Raw genomic sequence first — 21,205 nt, forward strand, 5'->3', positions numbered from 1 at the left:
CATGACAGAGTAATACCTTTAAAGAAAAGAAGGAGAAAATAAGTTGAAAGACACAAGTACAAACCCGTAGTTGGTCATCAGTGTCCAACACCACAAAGGCATGTTGTGTCAAAGTGTCTGTCTTTAACCTGAGCTGTTTGCAAATCTTAAGGCTTCTGAGAGTAAACCAAACTTTCTTCTATTTGTTTTAAACACAGGCAATCTAAACACATTCCTGATAGCATTGGCTTTAAGTAGTAATAAAGGGAAGTAACAACAGGGGGACAAATCAATAAAAAAAGTTCAAGCACTTTCATTAAAAAAGGATATTGTCGAAATTCTCCAATCTGCTCCAAAGAAGTTTAGTTTGTGTAACCAGTGGAGACGCCGTTGAGTCTTTTTCACAAGCACATCTGTATGACGTTGTTTAAAAAGGCTCAGCAACATAGCACAAGACAAGCCGATTGTGATTCCGCGGTCATTACCTCAGAGGTAATGACTATGCAATCATAGTCATTACACAAAAAAACAGAAACAAATAAAATGTAGTGATGATTGTCAGTACAAAGTACAAGATACATATAAGATCCACGTAAAATGTGTATCAGGATTTCTAATGATTCCAGTAATAGAGAGTCCTGTGCAAAGACTATGTGTGTATCACGCTATACAAATACAGAAACTGAATTTGATTATTACCTCTTACAGTGTAAAGTGAAGAATGCTAATATAACAACATCACTGTCTCACCTCTCTGTCTGCAGTGTCTGACACTGTGGGGAACCTATCCTGCTCAGGAGTGAGCTGGGATTCAATTCAGTTGTTTTGGGAACCCCCAGCCCACCCTAATGGGCAGATTCTTTTTTATGAGATTGCATTGGAGTTAGACCTGCAGTCCTACACACACCAGGCTCACACACAAGAGTACACAGTGAATGGGCTGTCACCAGACCAGGAGTACACACTCACTGTGGCTGCAGTCAACTCTGCAGGACCTGGAGACACAGTAAACTGTACTGCTTCCACTCTATCTGAATCAGGTATTCAGTTTTATTGTAATCTGTAGCAGGTTGGCTTCTAATTGCTTATAAAGCAATGCAGAATCAATACAAAAGTCCTCTTTGTCTCCCTTAACAGTCCCGGCTGCCCCTCGCTTCCTCACCATCTCTCAGGTCTCCCCTAACAATGTGACACTTCAGTGGGCTCCACCGCTCTCCATTCCAGGCCTGCTGAAAGAGTACCACATCATTGCACAGCTGCTTTCAACTGTTTGTGAACCAAACATACTAACTACTGCACAACCGCCCCCAGAGGAAAAACTGATCTCCAGTTGTGTGGACTCTAATGTCACAGTGTCAGTGAATGCTTCAGATGGGACTGAAGAGAACCAAAGCCTCACACTCCAGTCCCTGGCTAAATACAGATACTACCGCTTCAAAGTGGCTGCTGTGACCAACGCTGGAGTGGGAGAATATACAGACTGGAATTATGAACGCACCCTGGCAGGAAGTAAGAACATCACAGTGATGACCTTTTTGTGTTGCCAAAGGAGAGTTGGCAGTTAGTCAGGACCTCAGGAGGAATATTTGACTAATATACTTTTTTTTAACAGGGATCCCAGTAGAAATCATTATGCAGATTGAGTCACTCCTATTCCTATCTAGATTGATGTCAGATGTTTCATTAGTGACTTGGGCCTCTGACATCAAGACCTAGGCAAGGCATTTTATCTCGCTCATGTTTTCATGAAGATCTTTATGGCTTTACCTGTTATAGTGTTATAGGCAGTTATAGCATCGTAATAACATGTAATGTACCATAATAAACTGCTGTTTTGAGAAATTAAAAACATGTTTACATGTTAGGTTGAAACATCTTAATGCATTCAGAATTAGCAGACTGGCAAGATCAATATCTCTTCATGACTTCTTGACAGTGGTTCACATATTCATAGCACTGTATTGCTACCCTGCCCTAAATACATGATTCATCATCAGTGCACAATGTTAAAGCACATCCTAAAATGAAGCAGGCTGCAAATTCATTCAACCCCAGTCCACAGCAATGCTTCACAACTAATTAATAGTCATGTCAGAACACAGACATATGAGCAGATGCAAGAGCCATTATAGGCCATGTGACCACATACTGTATGATAACAGTGTGGCTTACATTTGGTTCGATTAGATTCCAAGTGATTCCAAGCAATGGCATAGAGGAATGATCAATCAACATTAGCACGATAACACAGCAACATTTATCTTATTAACAGACTTTTACCTTCTTTAAAAGTCTGATTATTTATTACCTTTAGGTGTAAAGATCATCTGTGATAAAACACACAGTAAATTGTAATTTAATTTAATTTAATTTAATAGCACATCATAAGTGTGTTTTTTTTTTCTCCTCCCTCAGAACCCGATTCCCCTCCCCGTAACCTGAAAGTGACCCCTACCTCCAACAGCCTTCGCATTGCATGGGAAGCTCCAGCTGTTCTCTCTGGACCGACTTTGTATCTTGTGCAGGTCACCTCATTGAGTTTCATTTTTACACACACACACACATACACACACACACACACGCACACAAATGTGAATATACCACCATTGTAAGTGTCACCACAGTTAGTGATCTCAGACATGGTGTTATGTTTTCATAGTTTTTAAAAGCAGTAGCAGCTTAAAGGCAGGCCAACCTTTATTAAAGTTTTAAATCTTTCCATGAACTCTCCTGTCATACCAGGTGGACGGCCCTGATTTGAACATCTCAACAGTCCGAGCTCCAGGAGAGTTGATGACTGTCATTGTGACTAACTTGACTGCTTTCACTCGTTACTTTGTGACTATCACTGCCTTCACTGGTCCATTGGAGCACGCTGCCAGAGATGGGAAGGCCATTGGGCCTATTGGGTTTCAAACGCTGGAGGAGGGTACGTGGAAATGTACATCTTTGAGCATCTATGACAGCTGCTGCCCACCTGTAAATATGACTGAATATCTATTATTATTTTTCTACTCTGTCCCCAGAACCCAAAGACCCTCCTAAGAACGTGGTTGTATCACTTGTCCCAGAGGAAGTGAACCGTGTGAAGGTGACATTTAGCCCTCCAGAGGAGCCCAATGGAAACATAACCGCCTACTTTGTGTACATCTACGAAAAGGGCCAGCTGGTCAAGAACATTAGCCTTAATATCACCAAAAGAGACCAAAACATGCTGACTGCTGTCATAGAGGGCCTAAAGGGAGGACACAGCTACAGTATGCAGGTGAAGACCACATAAATATTACACACACACACACAGGCATGCTCATTCAGATACACCCTCATTGGTCACACACCTGGAGCTGTAACAGCAGAACAATCTGCCCAAACCCCTATAAGTTTGCCCTTGTTCAAATTGTTTTCTTTCCACCTTTCTGTGCTTGTCCATCTTTTCGACTGTCTTCCTTCCTTTCTTCTATTTGTCTGTTTGTAGATTTCAGCAATAAACGCGGCTGGTAGGAGTCCACCCAGCCCACATGTCCAGATAACTACACAAATCAAAGGTACAAGTCCCTTCTTTTGTGTGTGCTCCGCACTGCTCTACAGTGTTTCTCTCTTTCTTGTTGCAGCAGTGCAGTATAGATGCGAGATTCTGCTGCACAGTATCATTGCTCAGCACAACAGAATGCAGGCCTGTTCTGAAACCTCTGAAAGCAAATGTAGCTCAGTAATACTGTCAGATGTGAGTTGATGTAGAGTTGCAGTTTCACTCTGACTATTATATGTTAATGCTACAGATTAAAATCTTCACACTGTGTTCACACAACTAACCTGTGTGTGTGTGTGTGTGTGTGTGTTGTGTGTGTGTGTGTGTTCACACGTGTATTCTAGCCCCGGCCAAACCAACCCAGAGACCCCAGGCAGTGCTGGGCCATGGAGGGGTTGCCATGGTAACCCACAGGAGTATCACCATCCGCATGCCTGCCTGTTTCTATAGTGACGACAATGGACCAATCACAAAAATTCAGGTCATCGTGGCCGAGTCAGGGGGTATGACTCTTCAGTAACATTGACAGCCATCACTTTTAGTTGAATACACTTGGGTATCAGTCTTGTTTGTGCTTAAAGCTTCAAGTAGAATCTTATTTTATAGTACGTCACTCTGTCCTAAGCTCACAAAAGACCAAATATAAGCAAAAGCCAAAGGGCTTAACGTCAGCAGAAATTTGTCTCAGTCCCCCTGCAATTTTTTCCTCTCTTTCATCCTGTCACAGTGAAGGACATCCAGAACCTGAGCAACTGGAAGCATGCATTTTTTAATCGTCCTGCCCCTTACCTGACCGACAAGGGGTTCCCCAACCCAGCGTGTTTGTTGGGGGACAGGTCGTCACACACAAACCTACATGTCAGAGGTGGTCGCAGTGTGTCTGGAGACAGCCAGACGGCAGAAACATATGTGATCGGACGGGACGATGGCTGTCTAGAGGAGAACAATACTGATAATTTCTGCAATGGGCCTCTGAAGCCTAACACAGTCTATGTGTGAGTGTACCATGCACACACAACTTGTACGTTGAATGTACATGTTTTACAATAGTATAATGCTGACACTGGACTGTTCACCAGGTTTAAGTTCAGAGCCACTAACATCAATGGCCAATACACCGACTCTGAGTACTCAGATCATGTCAAAACTGCAGGTATTTATATTCATCCCAGTATTACTCTACATCAAAAGTGAAAACATAACCTGCATAGCCCCCTTTGTTGTTTTTGTGTAATGTTGTCCATTCTGTCTTCGCTCCCTCTCTCTGCAGTGGACGGGCTGTTGACCAGAGACGAGCAGATCATTCTGGGTGTTCTGCTCTCCTTCTTCTTGGCTGTGTTACTCATCATCATCATCTGTGGCTCAGTCAAGTAAGAAGGAAACAGGCATTGATTCATTTTCCAAAATGCTGCATTGATTTAGTATTAAAGGGAGAGTCTGCATGTTGATATTTGAACTGCAAATACACCCCTCCCTTCAATGCTCAGATTCACATTACATAATTTGCAATAAATCTGTTTCCTTTTTTATTCATTATAATTCTGTGTTTACCTTGTTATTAACAAATGTGTTTGATTGACGTGTCAGGATTCATCAGCGTAAGAAAGAGGGCGGGACTTATTCACCCAGAGAAGCAGAGATCATAGAGACCAAGTGTAAGCTGGATCAGCTGATCGCTGTTGCAGATCTGGAGCTGAAACAAGAAAAACTCAACCGGTTAGTCTGCATGTTTAGATTTGATCTAGAAGCATCACTTTAACAAATATAACAACCATTTTTGGCAGCTGACGCTGGGTGCACACAACATGACTTCATGCTTGATTTAGTTGTTCCAGACAAGATTTTAAATCTAAGTCAACAAGACAAAAATCTCTTTGCTGCAGCCAACATGATGTGCACTCCTGTCATCACAAAATCTTCTAGTGTTGTGCAGAAAATAGAAGCAACAGCACCACAGAACAACACAGGATCATTGTACTTTATAGTTTACCTTCAGTTCTCTGCAGAACAGACAAGTCATCCTATCTGCATCTCTCCCGCCATACACTCATGCAAATTCAGCACCTAGCCTTTCTGCTTGTCTAATTTGGCACAAACAGCTGCACAGACAATAAGTGCTGCAAGCTGGTAAGAAACAAAGTCAAATTCAGTGTTAGTTTTGGTGTTATCAAGGAAACTTATGGCTAAGATGAGGCGAGAAACTACAGGAAAGAAATTTTGAGTTTTTGTTTTTAGATTTGTATTTGCTAATCTAGATAGACATCAGCATTGGAACAACCAATAAGCACAAAAGCTCCTCTCCCCAAATCTAAAGAATACCCACATAATGACAGATTAAAAAAAGAAAACAGAAATAGTGGGATGCGTGTAGGTGTCTGGTAATCGTCAAGAGGATTTAAATGAACATGAACATTAAAAACATAAAACCCACATGAAAGAAGAGAGATAAATAAAAGTGTTTTTCACTTGGCAGATAACTGTCCCTTATCTGTTATGGATAAAAGTAATATAACTGCCCTACTTGAAAAATATTTTCCTGCCTTATTAAACATCCAATATGGAATTTTTTTCTTATACAGTGATTCTTCGCAATTCCTGAGTACAATTCCTGATAGTTCCCGAGGAAGTCATTTTCGCTGTCACACACTTTTAAGAGCACAGTTGCATGTTGTTCTCACCGTAAAGCTGCTCTAGCTGACAGCGTGTCTCTCTGCTCTGTTGATCAGAATCTCTTCATGACTTAGACAGTGGGCTGAGATCTGTATGAACACCACCTTTCTAAGCAGAGTTTATGTTAAAATAACACACTTTTCCTTGTCACTTGTCACTCGAATGGCTCAAATAATTTTCCTTGCACGCAGACACTTGCATTGACTCGCCTTGGCTTTGTTTTTCTCTCATCGAGCACTTTTCTCTCACCAGGTATTCTTCCTTCTTCTTTAGACGGAAAGAAATTTATGTGATCCAGTAAGTTGGGCTTTTGACCAGTGCGTGCCATGTTTTGTTGTGCATGAATTATTTGCATGGTGTACTCACCTTTCTTTTGTCACGATGTATGTCATCATCATCATGTTACCCATTAACGCTCAAGGGAAATCTCTGTGTCTGTGTTGTTTATTTAACCACTGGTGGAAGTCAGCAGATGAATGGATTAGTGACATCAACATTTAGCCTAAAGCCATGCCCTTCCTCCATCACTGGCAGGGACTGCAGAGCTGTGCTAACACTCTTCTGCTTGAAACCAGTTTAATATGTTAACCCATTCACTATCTTGAAATTGCTTGAAAGACCTAGCGGTCTTAGATGGCACAAATGGTGAGCGGCATCGTTAGCTAAGGATATGCGTAGCAACAAACCTTCAGGAAGAAACGCCAGCCACAAGGGACTAACCACATTCTTCACATAATTGTATTCCTTTAGATCAAAACATTAAAGTCAGTGTCAGTGGATTTGATTAAAGATGGTCGGGCCTCCTTTGCTTAAACATAAAATGCCATGTACACTCATTGTGCATTGAGGATCAGTTCCGCTGTCAAGGACAAAAATACTACATTGTGGGTTCTGATTTTTGAGGTAATTTGTTTATTTTGGTTGATCTTTACTGTCTATTTTTGTCCAGGCTGCTCAGCTACAGGAAATCACTCAAGTAAGTCATCCTGCATTAACATGCACACAGTAGCTGCAGCGTAGATGAGCATGTCCTGTACTGCTCAATGTTACATGTTGTAACCTAGAATAAACGTACAAAAAATAGCAGGGTTTTTCTCCTCTCTCTGTTTCTCACACCTAGTGTACTTCTCTCCTTGCCTCTCTGTCAGGCCTGTCAACAAAAAGTCTTTTCTGCAGCACGTAGAGGATCTGTGTGCCAATGACAATGCCAAGTTCCAGGAAGAGTTTGCTGTAAGTGTTTGCCTACAAGCCGGACCGGTGTTTATCAAACATCTAACAATGTGTAAATTATGAATGGGATTAAATAATTGAAAATTGCCGGGAATTGACAAAAAAACAACAACCAAACGGGAGCATGAAGGAAAATCTGCAAATAGACAAAGAAAACCGAAACAAAATCAATGCCAGTTTTATTCTTGTTTTTTGGAACCCCTCACAAGTTAAAAGAAAAAGGTACAACATCCTGTCAAAGAAGCATTTGGAGATAGCTGCAAATAGTAAGATAAAACTACCCTATTCTAAATTATACATACTGCTTTATTTATTATTCATCCTGACCAATGATGTATACTCATTACCTAACACGTGTCAGATGATCCTCTGCCGCCGTCTCTGTACTGCAGCCACCTAAGACGCCAACAAGTTATTCTTAACCAATTTAGAGACCTCTGGCCCGCTCTTAAATGTAACAGTATTTTTAAAGTCAAAGATTTGATAAATTACTTTTTTTCTAAAGTTTATAAAAGAGACACATTTCTACTTTTATCTTTCACTTAAGTCCATAGTTTAACTTTTAGCAGTTTGAAAAATGCTGTTCCTGACTTTTAACCTCTTATATGTGCATTTATGTGAATACTGCTGCATTACATCTTTATCTCCCCAGGAGCTTCCAAAGCTGCTGCAGGACCTGGCCACCACAGACGCCGAACTGCCCTGGAACAAATCAAAAAACCGCTTTCCCAACATCAAACCATGTAAGCTTTCCAGTGGCATGATACTTACAGTATACCAACATTTATTTGTGTATTAGCATTTAACTGTCTATGTATTTCATTACTGTTGCACAGCTGCATTTCAACTCCCATTTCTACCCCTCTCTTCTCACTAAACTGTGCCTAGATAATAACAACCGAGTGAAGCTGCTGTCAGAACCGGGAACTGCGGGCTCTGACTACATCAACGGCAGCTTTGTCTCAGTGAGTACCATCTATCAGCTGCTACAAGCCCAGTGGTTAACCTGGAGGGTCGCTTCCACTTCATCAGTCATTAAGTTAAGAAGTGGTTATGCAGGCATGAGACACAGTTGCAACTAGAGGAGTTTGTTGTACATTTCGCCCCGTCCCTTTCTGATTCTGTAAGAAGGATAGATACAAACACAGATACTCTTAGCTTATTAATTAGGTTCATTTAATCTTTTCAACAGTGAAGAATGTTGCTGAAGGCATTTTTAAGATGTCAAACATAAACCTCTCTCTCTTTTTCTCTGTCTCTAGGGCTACCTTTGTCCCAATGAGTTCATAGCCACCCAGGGTCCTCTACCTGGCACAGTGGCTGATTTCTGGAGGATGATCTGGGAAACTGGAACGCACACCATCGCCATGCTCACGCAATGTTACGAGAAAGGCAGAGTGCGTCTTGAGAGACTTGCCCCTGTTATGGAATAGCATTCAGAGGACAGGCTAGGCTCCTTTTTGGGCTCCATTACAACAGCAGGATGGTTCTGCTACGAAGATCTGATTAATGTGTGTGTGTGTGTGTGTATGTGTGTGTGTGTGTGTCTGTGACATTTCAGATTCGGTGTCATAAGTACTGGCCAGAGGACAATAAGCCAATGTCAGTGTTTAGTGACATTCTCATCTCCAAAGTGTCAGAGGAAGTCCTTCCTGACTGGACTGTCAGAACTCTAAAAGTAGAAAAGGTAACTAAACTAATAACCCCTCTCACACACACACACAGACACACACAGACAAACCACTTAAATAGTTAAACATTTGGGGTAATTCGCTTACACACCCTCTTACTGAGAGGTCGATGAGAAGATTGGTACCATTCTCATGTCTTTTCAGTAAATTTTTGTTTGTTTGCATTTTCTTGTATGAATTCCTCTGTGCAGCACGGGCAGTACATTCTGGTCCGCCACTTCAACTACACGTCATGGCCTGAGCACGGAGTCCCAGAGTCCTGCAGCACTCTCATTAAGTTTGTCCGAGCTGTCCGAGCCCACCGGCACGACAACACCACTATAGTGGTCCACTGCAGGTACTGTGGCACGTCACTGACATGCATAAATTACAGTAAGGTTCTTAAAAGTAAGTGCACTAACTACTTTATTCTGTTTCTGTTGATTAAATTGAGTTTCATATAAACAAAGTCCATCCGTAAATGGCATTACTGTCATTACTAAAATCGTCTTCTGTTCCTTTCGTGCTTAACCCACAAATAGAGAACACTATAAACCTCTATGTCATCTTCAGTGTAATAAAGCAGCAGACAGTATAATGGTGTGTTGTCGTCTGTCTGTTCCTTAGTGCTGGTGTGGGCAGAACAGGTGTGTTCATCGCTCTTGACCACCTCATTCAGCACGTCAGAGATCACGACTTTGTGGATATTTATGGTCTGGTTGCTGAACTGCGCAGCGAGAGGATGTGTATGGTACAGAATCTGGTGAGTTCAAATCAAATACAGTACTGTATTTTTTTCCCCTGTGGTTAAATTTCACAACCCAGAGAGAATACACAAAATACAAGAAAAGGAGTATCATACAGTATTTTGTCTTAAGTTGTTCCAGTACAAATTGCAAAGTAGTTGTCCTACTTTTTACTTCATGCCCTGCTGTGATCCCATCCCCAAGAGGAAATGTTAGGAAAATTCTTGTTTTCACAAAGGGAATGATCTGGCAATGGATTAAAGGCATGTGCTGAGCAGGATTCCCCTTCTTGAAACAGCATCAACCTATCCTAAAATTACCCTGTTCAGTCATTACTTATGGACCTGTGGTGTGTGTCTCGGTGTCTGCAGGGACGCTCTGCCCAGTGCCTGGGCGTCTTCTCAGTTTTATTGTTTTATTATTTCCTGAGGTTCTGTGCTTTTCTTTGTGTCCACATTTTTAACAGTGAGTTATGAGCCTGCAGCTACAAGAGCTGCTTGCAACCTGCGATGGCATGATTCTTTGAGACAGCAGTGTTCAGTGTGCCAGACAGCTAGCCATTAGCAGTGTAGTCCAGTCATATACGAACAAGATCCTCAGCTTTAAGAGGGTGTCAGTCAGATTCAGATATTTTATAAACTTACAAACTGCTGGAGCACAGTGCCTTTGCAGACAGCTTTAGACATGCCCACAGTGTAACCCTTTTATTTAAAACACGAAGTAAAAACACAGGCAATGAATTATAACTAGCATTTCAGGCACATTCACTTAAGTTTTCACTTTCAAAGACATTTCCTTGATAAGTGAATTGAATAAGGGATATATTAAAACCTGTCTAGTGGTCTGGCTGCTTCAGTTGCCATACTGAACTGCCTAAGAGGCAGTTTGTACAAACACATACATTTGCGTTAAATTCAGCTTTAGTAGGTACAAAATGTCAGATGTCACCATACAGGTAGGACTAGTAAAAAATTGGTTGTCAGGCCTAGGAGATTACAGTTAAGTCTTGGCTATACCAGCTACTAACAGAACATACGTATAGCGCATGCCTTAGTCGCCAACACAAGAAAGGATGCAGGCCTTAACTGAACTGCAGTGAACTAGGATTACTCTCTGCCGTTGCTCCGCTCATTCCCTGCTCTACTAAGTGGTTGGGCCAGTGCAGCCGTGCATTGAGCTTGACGTTGGTTTCAGTTCATTTAGGTTAACAAATGGACGCAGACTTGGACTATACCAAAATCCTTCAGGAAGGAAGGTTATCAGTCACTCTCCATCACAGTCCCAACGACAGTCCCTGAGCCAGGGAAGGACACTAATGGGCATGCTCTACGGGCCAAAAAAACACAAAAGCATGAGGAAGCCTGAATAAACTTTTTCGTTCAGTGAGCAACTTTATTTGAATGAATTAAGCTCTGATAGGTTTGTGTCCCGACCTAAGTGATAATCTTGATTGCATGTAAGTGATCCAAAATTCATGTGCTTTTTACACAATTTTGTGAAAAGAATATTGTTGTCAATCAGATCAGAGTTGTTGCAATTACATGGTCAGCCTCAGCCACCACTTGCTCAGTATCTGTCAATGTGTGTGTGCGTATGTGTGTGTGTGTGTGTGTGTGTGTGTGTGTGTCAGGCCCAGTACATCTTCCTGCACCAAAGTACGCTGGAACTTCTAAACAACAAAGGCAACAGCCAATCCATCTGGTTTGTCAGCTATTCTGCTCTGGAAAAGATGGACTCCTTGGATGCCATGGAAGGTAAACAACACCATATGAACACACACTCAAATAAACCACACACCCACCACAGCACGGGACTCACGCCACACATTTGTACTGGTCTTCAGGTGATGTTGAGCTGGAATGGGAGGAGACCACTATGTAAAGACAGAAGGGAGATTTGTTTTCGAGGGCATTGGGACGCAACCTGTGCACACACTCATGGACTGGACTGTTACCACCACACAAGGTTAGAGGAAGGAGGAAGAGGAGGAGGTGAACAGCACAGTCTGAACTGAACTGTCCGTCAGTCGACTAAGACTTTGTTGCTCCACTTCACCCCACTTCTCAGTGCAGTCCTCCCTTTAATGAACCTCTTGTCCACTTGTTTTTCCAAGAGTGAGAGAAACAACAGACAGTGATAAAGTGGTAGCACTCTATAATCAAGCATTAGTAAATACGGAATTCATCATTTATAAACCATTGTTCTTACGTTAACACACATTAGTAAGTCATTTATAAACATAGTTATACATGTTATATTCTTTATTAATAAGCTCATCTATAATGTGCTTAATAATTGTATTTTCATACTTTATAGGTTCACAATTTTAAATTAAGTATTATTTTAAAGACAAACCATTTAGACATGAGTTGTTAATGGTTCATAAGATCATTTGGAAAGTGTAAGAAAATTATTACATAACTGCCTGTTTTTTGATACTTTCCCAAGAAAGAATATAATCTCACCATAACTCGTAAATCTACTAGTGGCAAAGCCCAAAGGATGCTACTAAGACTACCCGAAAGATGCCCCAGCTAACTTTACTGGGTAAAAGCCTCACCGTTACAGGCCTGGTATCTTTTCTCTGAACTCCTCATCAAAACTCCAAGATCTGTGCTTCCAGAGATCTGCTGTGATGGGACCAGCAAAGGGTTGCTTAGATAGTGTTGAAGGACTATTAGTTACTAATGGTTAGTAAAGTATTTTTTCATCTAAAGTAAGGACTGTCTATGCCTCATTAAACATTTACAAATTAAATTTATTCTCTATATTTCTATACTTATTCTCTAAATATCTGTTAAAAATGTATTTCATGATTAATTCAGGTAGTTACAAAGCATTTACTAGTTGTTAATAAGTACTTTGTGTGCACTCATCTAAAGTGAGGACTATCTATGCCTTACAAAGCATTTACTAATGATATTATAACACACAAGAATCAGTTATCTTCTGAACAGAAAAAGGAAACAGACACAACACAAAGTGATACCAAACATATTTTTTATTACAAAATGCCTTTCAGCCATTCGTTCCTAAAAAACACATCATAACTGTTGATATAAAATGAACCATCTACAACCCAACCCGTTCTCACTCCCAAGTCCTCACATGTGGATCAATGGTCAATGTACTGGGGAAAGCCCTGTAGCATAGTTTTTGAATGCTAAAAACAGGTGTAGAATATTTAACAATAGTGTAGCACTTTAGCTAACTTACCAACCTAGGTTCAGAGGAGTAGTGTTGGGGTAAGAAATAGACTCTTATAGCTCTTTCATAAAAAATACAATTTTAAAAAGTGTCCAGTGTCTTTCACTTATTTGTATCTCTACCCAGGCAGGATTATTAACGTGTGGTGGATCTTTCTTATCTGCCATTGTCCTGTAATCTGATGTGTCAGTCCTGTTGAAGGGGTTTTCGAAGCAGCTCATCATACAGGCTGCATCATCTCTGGGACTAGCTCGCCATCAACATCCAGCGAAGACCTACAATCCAGGGTCTCAAAAAGTAGTCTGCACATACAGTGCAGAATAAATCAGATAAATCATCACAGTCAATGTTATGTTCAAATAACATATCATCCCGTTTGTCAAAACTCAATATCATCATCCTGTTGTCTAGGGACTCTTCTTAAGTTTTACATTGTTATAACGTTACCAAAGATTTATAACTTTACCAGGTAGCATTTAAGCAAGACATCACTACTATGAATTAATTAAATTTCACCAACTCTCAACATTACATTACATTAAATTAAACCAAATAATACTGAACAGAGTTTACACATTTTAGGCAAGGAAATTATCGTTAACATGTATTATCATAAATACTGTAAATAAAAATACCTCTGAAGGTACTACATGTGCTTACACATCCAAAAACTACCTCCAGAGATTAGTTTGAAGCCACGACACAACAAAATACTGTTGAACAGTTCACGACATCATGTTCACAACATCCTCCAACTGCTTTTAACCTACAGTAACGTTATATGTTTTTAACTCACTCATTTAGGCTAGCATCACGCTGCACTTTTAGCTCTCTCCTAAAGGTTACAATACAAAGTTACTCACCGGAGTTTCCAGGCTCCTTCGGCAAATGGCGGCATTCAAAAATCCCAAGTGATGGTGTTTTTACAATTAAGACCCGCTTCTGGGCCCGTGAGATCTTGTTTTCCCTACTGCGTCTTTTCCCGCTTCTCTCTGTTCTTCCTCGGTGCGGTCTGGCGCTAAAGTGAGCGCACACTGCAGAGATTACTGGATGCAACGAGGGTCAAAATAGCGCTGCTTTAAGGCCCGTATTTTTTATATGGGCTACAGTCTATGGGAGGGAGGAGACATGGTTGAGATGGTTGAGAAAAAAGCTGAGGCTTAAGAAGCCTAACTGAAACTTTTTTCAGTCTCATTTGTAATGCTTTGTTTGGCTTCCAGAGTCCTTACTTTAGAGGGGAAATACTTACTAAATAATTTCCTTAAACTTTCTACATGATCGTATGAACCATAGGCACATATATATAGTTTTTCATTGGAATAATACTTTTTATCAAATACAATCATTAAGCACATCATTGATGAGCTGGTAGTGATAGATGATCTGTCTTAGAGACATGGCAGGCCTGTAATGGTGAGGCTTTTCCACACCACCAGTAACGTTAGCTGGGACATCTTTCGGGTAGTCTTAGTAGCATCCTTTGGGCTTTGCCACTGGTAGATATACGCAAGACTGTTTATATTCTTTCTCGGGAAAGTATCAAAAAACAGGCAGTTAGCCTATGTAATAATTTTATGATCCATTAACAAATCATATATAAATGGTTTGTCAATAATACTTCATTTATAAATAGTGAATCGATCATATATAAAGTATGAAAATACAATTATTAAGCAAATTATAGATGAGCTTATTAATAAAGAATAAAATATTTATAACTGTGTTTATGAATGATTTACTGATGTGTATTAATGTATGAACAATGCTTTATAAATGATGAATTCCGTATTTACTAATGCTTAACTAATGCTTTATAGTGTGTAGTTATTATAAAGTGCTACCGATAAAGTATTTTAGAAACGACAGGGAGAAAAGAGTGAAACGGTGAGCTGATTGTGAGAGCTCTATCACATCTGTAAGCCTACAGGCACTTTGCACAAATTGATTTCACTGTGTATTGTATTTACTGTATTATGTGGATATCATCTATGTTTTTGTAAGATAATTTATTCTGCCAAAATGGTGTTGTTGTTTTTTCAATCTCTTTGTAATTCTGCCTGTGTCGAAGCGTTGACAGTATTTCTGTTTTGTTTATCCTTTCTCAAGAGTGATTTGCAAAAATAAAAGAAAATTGTATTTTTTTCTGGCCTTGATGTGAAAACACTCAAGAGCTTTCCCATGAGACTCTCTCACATCAGATGTAACCGTTTTGACATTGCAAGATGAAATTACAAATTACCAACTTGCTGGTCTTGTTTAGAGGACGGGCGAATTATGTACTCCAAATCATGCGCACACACACACACACACACACACACACACTCACTACAACACACAACTTCACATTCCACAAGCAGAAGTGAGATTCAATATTGCTTTGAGGCTGACCTCATCCACTAATGAATGAGTTCAGACCCAGTGTGTTGGGTGAACGCAGAAACACCGGTGTAGACTGATTTCCCATAAGCTTCTTCATTCCACTGTCCTCCTTGCACACCTGGTGCAAATTCATTCATTAGAGAGGCCGGGAGTGCTACAGACACAGATGCTGTGGAAACACACAGACAGACAGTCCGAGAGTAAAAACTACTTTATTCTTTCATTCTCTTCAAACAGAAAAAATTAGAAATATTCCATTAGTAAACATGTTGATCTTTAAGAAATCTCCTTTTTAGAAATATTGTGAGGGTGCAAAGATAAATGACAGTGCTCCACAGAGAGGATGCAGATTGGTGTGTCTCCATGACAACCACGGAGAAGGCGGATGGGGGTCGGGTGGGGGGGTGCAAGGGGCCGGGCAGGAAGGAGGGAGGAAGTAGAGAGAGGAGAGAAAATGACATCAATCAACCCAACATGCCCTGACAATAATGATACAAACATATAATTAAAACCTGTGTACTGGAAATGAAATAAATAAATAAAAACCCAAAATATATCATGCCGTATAGTACAGGTCAGTTAGAGTTTACAGTAAACAAAGTGGGGTTGCTGACTTGAGAAATCAAGCAGTTTCTAAGGTGAATCTAAGCTGGATGTGTTGTTGCTTTGGCAGCTATGTGCATGTTTGTGTACATCAGTGTGTTATTGTGTATGCACTCTGTGTGTGTGTGTACGTGTGTGCATGACCTGTGATTTACTGCGCGTATTCACAAATACAGCATAGCCCTTTACACACCCTAACAGGTGACACAACCATCTTTTGATAATCCTGTAATAATATGACACGGTAATTTAATGATGAATGTAGATCTGTAATAATATCAGTGTGTGTTACTATGGTAACTGGAGTTTGATCTATAAAAGCTGCCTGTTTCCCGTCTCTCGTAGCAGTAGGATTTAGGACACCACCTGATATTAAATGTGAATAATAATAACTATAATAACTTTAATATCCTTTTTTGTCTTTTAAACTATATCTTCTCTGTACAAATACATACGTAGATACACATACACACTGGGCAAACCAATCACTTTTTCAGAATAAATCTATATTATCTATTTACAATATATCCAATATATTCTGTGGTGCAAAAACTACAAGATGTGTTTGGTGTATCTCAGTTGGATCATTTGTTATCTGCTGTACAAACTGGCTCAAGCTCAAACCATCGACACTGGACAGAAGACTTATTATTCTATGGACATCTTCGGTTTTCCCCCTGATTAACATTCAGTAAAGGAATGCATCTCTGCTAACATTTTCACTGTGCAAGGAAAAATATAATACGTGAGAGGGGAGTGATGCTTTTATGAGGTGACCTTGGTCTACCCTGTGTGGAGCAATTTTTATTAATTTTTAAACTAAAGCTAAGAGTTTTCTGGGCAGAGGTATTGCCTTAATCCAAAGGTAAAAACAATATTCACACAAGGTAACCTATTAGAGTAAATGTGCAGGTGGAGAAAGGCTTCATCTGGCTGTTTAGTAGTTTAGAATGTTTTGGATGAATTACCAGCCCTACTCCCTGGTGCCCATGAGTAAGCAGACTGAACACACAGTACACCAGCACACTGCTCTCAGTGCAACTCGGAGGTGCAGATATTATATGTTACAGTGCAGCGAATCCTCTCCTGAGCTCTGTGGGAGCAAAACGCCACAGAATCAGGACAATCACACTGCTGTGAAGATGTCTGCTCACACAAGTTTAGCAAAACACAAAACAGTGAAGCACAGAAACATACGATTGTCGTCAGGATATGGTATTAAGTTAGTTTAGTCAGTAGCGATATCCTTGCTGATTACACTATACTGCACACAACAGGATAGAGATGTTAGAGCCTTTTACCCTTTTCTTTGCCTTCCTCCTCGCACATTAACTGTTGCCTAGAAAATGAAGGAACAAATAAGGTGGTACTCTTTGTTTCTTCACATTATGCAGAGATGAGAGATGAGGAAACAAATGATTACAGTGAGGAGAAGCTAGATTAGCACTGCTGAAATGATTCCTCACTGAGTGTGGTATCTAATGAAAACCTGGACCAAACAAGGAGGTGTGAACTTAACGTCAATATCCTGAAAGAAAAAAAACAAACATAGTTTTTTTAGTTTTGTCCTTCATATTTAAAGCGGTCCCTTGTCCTTTCTGGGCTTCCGGAGTTTGCTTTTCTGACATCACCCCTCGCTTTCACGGTCATGGCTCACAGACACTTTAGTTGGACAGGTGACATTTAAAAATGCAAAGTCACAAGATCTCAAGAGTGTGCAATGTAGACAGACAACACCATCAGCTACCGGTGACATGTTGGAGACAAAAGAAGGTCTTTCAGAAATGGCATCAAAACTACACGTTCAAGAACAACACCGCTCTGTCAAGACTATGAATAGATTCTTGATGGGTTCCTTTTCCTCTGTCCCTTTATTCGACTCATTCAGTATACACCTTGTGTTTTTTGCAACACTTTTATCTTACCCTTCAAAGTGAGTCGACTAGTACTCCAGCATGTGTGTGTCATTGTGTGTGAATGTGAGGGTCATGTCTGGCCCCCAGGGTTTGTAGCGTAATCGATGTCTCAGACAATGCTGCGGGAGCCGCTGGAGTTGCGCCTGCGGGTGAGAGGCATGGTGTGGTGGAGGGGCATGGGTGAGTCTGGGGGACAGAACTGGTGGGGGTGGTTGTAAGGTGGAGGGGGAGGTGGCAGAGGGGGCTGAGGGCCATCCCCCTCTCTGACGCGCACAGGTGTGGACATGGCCGACTGAATGAGCTGATGGGTAGCCGGGCCTTGGCTGAGAAAGGCCTCCATCCGCCCTCGCCCGCTCTGGTCCACGACAATCACCTTGACGATCTGCTGGCATTGGATGAGTGTTTCTGGGCGGAGCTCCCCGGCCTGGATGGGGCTGAGCAGGGAGGGTGGCGCGGCCAGGGCCAGAGGTGTGGACTCAAGGCTGGGCTGGCTCAGTTGATAGGTCTGCAGCCTGTTGTGAATTGACACCTAGTTTAGGAACAGTCAGAGAACGCATGAGGAGTTACCAGCCTGAACGCAGCCTCTATGCAGCCCTCTGGTGTGTTACGCACATGGGCATGCAGGCATGCAGGTAGGTAGTATACGGAGCGAGCGCATGCAAAATGCACACACCCTCTCTGTTTTTCTCTCAATCACTTTTTTACACACACCAGCCCAGAAAGAGAAAACGGTTGCAAGGGGTAAGAAGAGATTTGATAAGAGATCATAACAGGAATGTTTGGGGATTTTTATGTGTGCGTGTGTGTGTGTGTGCGAACAAGGTCAATGAGTGGCAGAATGACAAGCTTAAAGATAAAGGGAGTGTCAGGAGAGGAGAGAGCTGACACCGAGGGCGTGGTGTCTACCTAACACACTTATTTACAACTCTAAAGGACTGACCAAGAGGCATGGGCGAGTGGGGAGAGAATGGGCTAAGGAATAAAACAGAGAAAACTGGAAAAGGGGGAAACAGCATCTATCACTATGTTTAGTTAAAGGAAGGGCTGGTTTATCAGACACACCCCCGCACACTCAACAGACTGTTAACGGTATCAAGCTTATCTGGCTTTGTAGATGGTATTCTAGGAGCCAGCCAGGCTCCTGGTGGCTTGCAAAGGCTTATACAGTAAGGCTGGAAAGCAGCAGCTGATGAAAAAAGGAGTGTTGTATAGCGAGCAGAGTGGCTGTGGATCCACTCATGAGGCACAGAAAGACACTGTAGCGTGCCAGTACGGCGTACTCCTTTCAGTGGCCTTTGTATCCTTGGCTGCATGGTGCTCTTTTAAAGCAAAGCATAAAGCAGACTCTCTTTTTAGGATGAGGCACAGTGCCTGTCTAACTGCACACACACACACACACACACACACACACACACACACACACACACAAAACCACACCCACAGAGCTGGAGACGCAGACACTTACCTGAGGGAGATGAGTATGGCTTTTTCACTTACCTCTACTGTGTTGTTGTTGCCAGTTTTATCGTACACATCCTGTTGGCCTGTGGAGAGAAATGGTTCTATTTGTAAGTCAAAAAGCAGATTTCAGCTTCATGAACAGAATGTTAAAAACTGAGAAAGTGTTCTTCATCCAAGGGACTGTCATTTGTAGGAAGCGTTCAGCATTTTGAAATACGCTTACTTGGTTAGTTTCTGAGAGTGACATGTTTAGCTTAGTTTAGCATAAAGACTGGAGGCAAGGGAAAACATTTGGCGTGGTTCTGTCCAAAGTGGAAGAGGATACCAACATCATAAGCATAAAGACTAAAGCTGATCATCTGTGTCTGGTTTGGGATAGTTTAACATTTTGGGAAAAACTATTTCTTGCTGATAGTTAGATGAGATCATTACCTCTCTGATGTCTGTCTGGTAAATATATAGCTGGCTGCTCACATTAGCATAAAGACTGTAAACAGATAGTGTGGATCTGTCCAAAGGTTAAGAAATCCATCTACCTTCACCTCTAAATCTCACTAACACATATCTTTTTAATCCATACAAAAACTTTAACATTTGCACAAAGAGAAATGCTTTGTTCTTTTAGGGGAGGTTACTTGCTGGAAACATTTGTTCCTTTATTACTAAAAAAGTGACAAAGACACTTTAAGCCCTCTGACCATCATCCACTCTTCTTTTTATCATTTTCTTTTTCATAGTGGTGGGCTTTCTCATATGCCTATCTTCCATTTTTTCACATTGCCTTGAGTAATGTATGCATTGTTATGAGTAGTGCACTAATGTTAAACATCTTATGCTGCCCGAGCGAAACCAGCACCTGAGGGAGAGCCGTGTCCTGTGTGTGTGTCCACTTGCCCGCCATTGGTGTGTATGCCGTGTGGCTGGATGCCTTGTTGCCTCTCCAATTCCCCTACAAAAAAATTCAAGAGTTATTGCAACATGCCATATGCAATAGAGTATGTGTTTGCATTTGCATATGTTGAGATATGCGCACTTCGTTCCTTACACTGGATGTGTATCTGCTCCATCTCGTTGACCTCAGTGATAGCCTCTCGTAGCTCCTCAGCAAATTTCCTGAGCTCTTCTCCACTTGGGGAGCAGAAACTCACCAGCTGCTTCTTCTCTGAGGTAAACGGGCTCAGCATGGTGATGCCATGAGCGTAGTCTGATGAGAAACCCCAAAGTGTCAAAGACAAAAGGAAAGCGCTTTCACCATAACTTTGATTCTAAAAAAGGATGCAGGATTTGAGGATCTTTCAAAACACATCAGTGTTGTCGTTTTTACTTCAGTTTCTACTTCACAAAATGCTGCTGCTAAGAATACCTGCCAAAACCCATGCTTTGAGGTTAATGGCCAAATGTGTATCTGTTGGCAGAAATGGCTTCTTGAACATTGCAACTTAGGATCTGCAGAAATAATAGGAAGCTCATACGTACTGAGTAGTTTTTCTATTTTTCTTTTCACGCAAACAATTTTAGTCATGCTAGTGTCTTGGCTCAATGAATGTCTGTAGTATAAAATAACATTTAGTGCATTTGTGTTCTGCACATAACCTTGGTGATTGCTTTTCATCTAGCGCCATCATCAGGTCAAATGTTTTATGTGTTCAATACTTTAATGTGTGACCACATATCTGCAAAACTAATAACATTCCTCAACTGTACTTACCAAAGGTTAGCATGCTTATGCTAAGATGATAAACACGGTTATATCTGCCAAACATCACCATGACATTTGATTGTTAGCATGCTAATATGGTGAGTCTCAAACCACCA

At 41.1% G+C, this 21,205-nt stretch overlaps 2 protein-coding genes across 3 annotated transcripts in view; one reads left to right on the forward strand and one right to left on the reverse strand.

The window, feature by feature from the left end:
• The window catches only part of ptprq (protein tyrosine phosphatase receptor type Q), a 37,895-nt gene extending 25,866 nt beyond the window's left edge, over positions 1 to 12,029 (forward strand). Inside the window, exons 38-58 of the mRNA XM_038706722.1 lie at positions 744 to 1,019; positions 1,117 to 1,488; positions 2,395 to 2,504; positions 2,722 to 2,908; positions 3,006 to 3,244; positions 3,455 to 3,524; positions 3,853 to 4,011; positions 4,236 to 4,503; positions 4,588 to 4,661; positions 4,779 to 4,878; positions 5,096 to 5,224; positions 7,128 to 7,154; positions 7,327 to 7,408; positions 8,061 to 8,151; positions 8,297 to 8,373; positions 8,671 to 8,805; positions 8,970 to 9,095; positions 9,291 to 9,436; positions 9,706 to 9,841; positions 11,455 to 11,578; positions 11,668 to 12,029. Coding sequence (XP_038562650.1) covers positions 744 to 1,019; positions 1,117 to 1,488; positions 2,395 to 2,504; positions 2,722 to 2,908; positions 3,006 to 3,244; positions 3,455 to 3,524; positions 3,853 to 4,011; positions 4,236 to 4,503; positions 4,588 to 4,661; positions 4,779 to 4,878; positions 5,096 to 5,224; positions 7,128 to 7,154; positions 7,327 to 7,408; positions 8,061 to 8,151; positions 8,297 to 8,373; positions 8,671 to 8,805; positions 8,970 to 9,095; positions 9,291 to 9,436; positions 9,706 to 9,841; positions 11,455 to 11,578; positions 11,668 to 11,705 — 2,966 coding nt within the window. The 3' untranslated portion in view covers positions 11,706 to 12,029. The remainder of the gene's footprint in view (positions 1 to 743; positions 1,020 to 1,116; positions 1,489 to 2,394; positions 2,505 to 2,721; positions 2,909 to 3,005; positions 3,245 to 3,454; positions 3,525 to 3,852; positions 4,012 to 4,235; positions 4,504 to 4,587; positions 4,662 to 4,778; positions 4,879 to 5,095; positions 5,225 to 7,127; positions 7,155 to 7,326; positions 7,409 to 8,060; positions 8,152 to 8,296; positions 8,374 to 8,670; positions 8,806 to 8,969; positions 9,096 to 9,290; positions 9,437 to 9,705; positions 9,842 to 11,454; positions 11,579 to 11,667) is intronic.
• Positions 12,030 to 16,402: 4,373 nt separating this feature from the next.
• iqsec3b (IQ motif and Sec7 domain ArfGEF 3b) overlaps positions 16,403 to 21,205 on the reverse strand; it is a 29,966-nt gene continuing 25,163 nt past the window's right edge. Inside the window, exons 12-15 of one of the 2 annotated variants that reach the window (XM_038705958.1) lie at positions 20,436 to 20,594; positions 20,247 to 20,339; positions 19,427 to 19,473; positions 16,403 to 18,458 (exon numbers count right to left, since the gene is read on the reverse strand). In XM_038705958.1, coding sequence (XP_038561886.1) covers positions 18,039 to 18,458; positions 19,427 to 19,473; positions 20,247 to 20,339; positions 20,436 to 20,594 — 719 coding nt within the window. In that variant the 3' untranslated portion in view covers positions 16,403 to 18,038. The remainder of the gene's footprint in view (positions 18,459 to 19,426; positions 19,474 to 20,246; positions 20,340 to 20,435; positions 20,595 to 21,205) is intronic. The other variant, XM_038705959.1, reaches the window with a different exon arrangement.

This window comes from Micropterus salmoides, unplaced genomic scaffold (genome assembly GCF_014851395.1).
Source record: "Micropterus salmoides isolate LMB-PRFRI ecotype aquatic unplaced genomic scaffold, ASM1485139v1 Ms_hic_scaffold_8, whole genome shotgun sequence".
Taxonomy (NCBI): domain Eukaryota; kingdom Metazoa; phylum Chordata; class Actinopteri; order Centrarchiformes; family Centrarchidae; genus Micropterus; species Micropterus salmoides.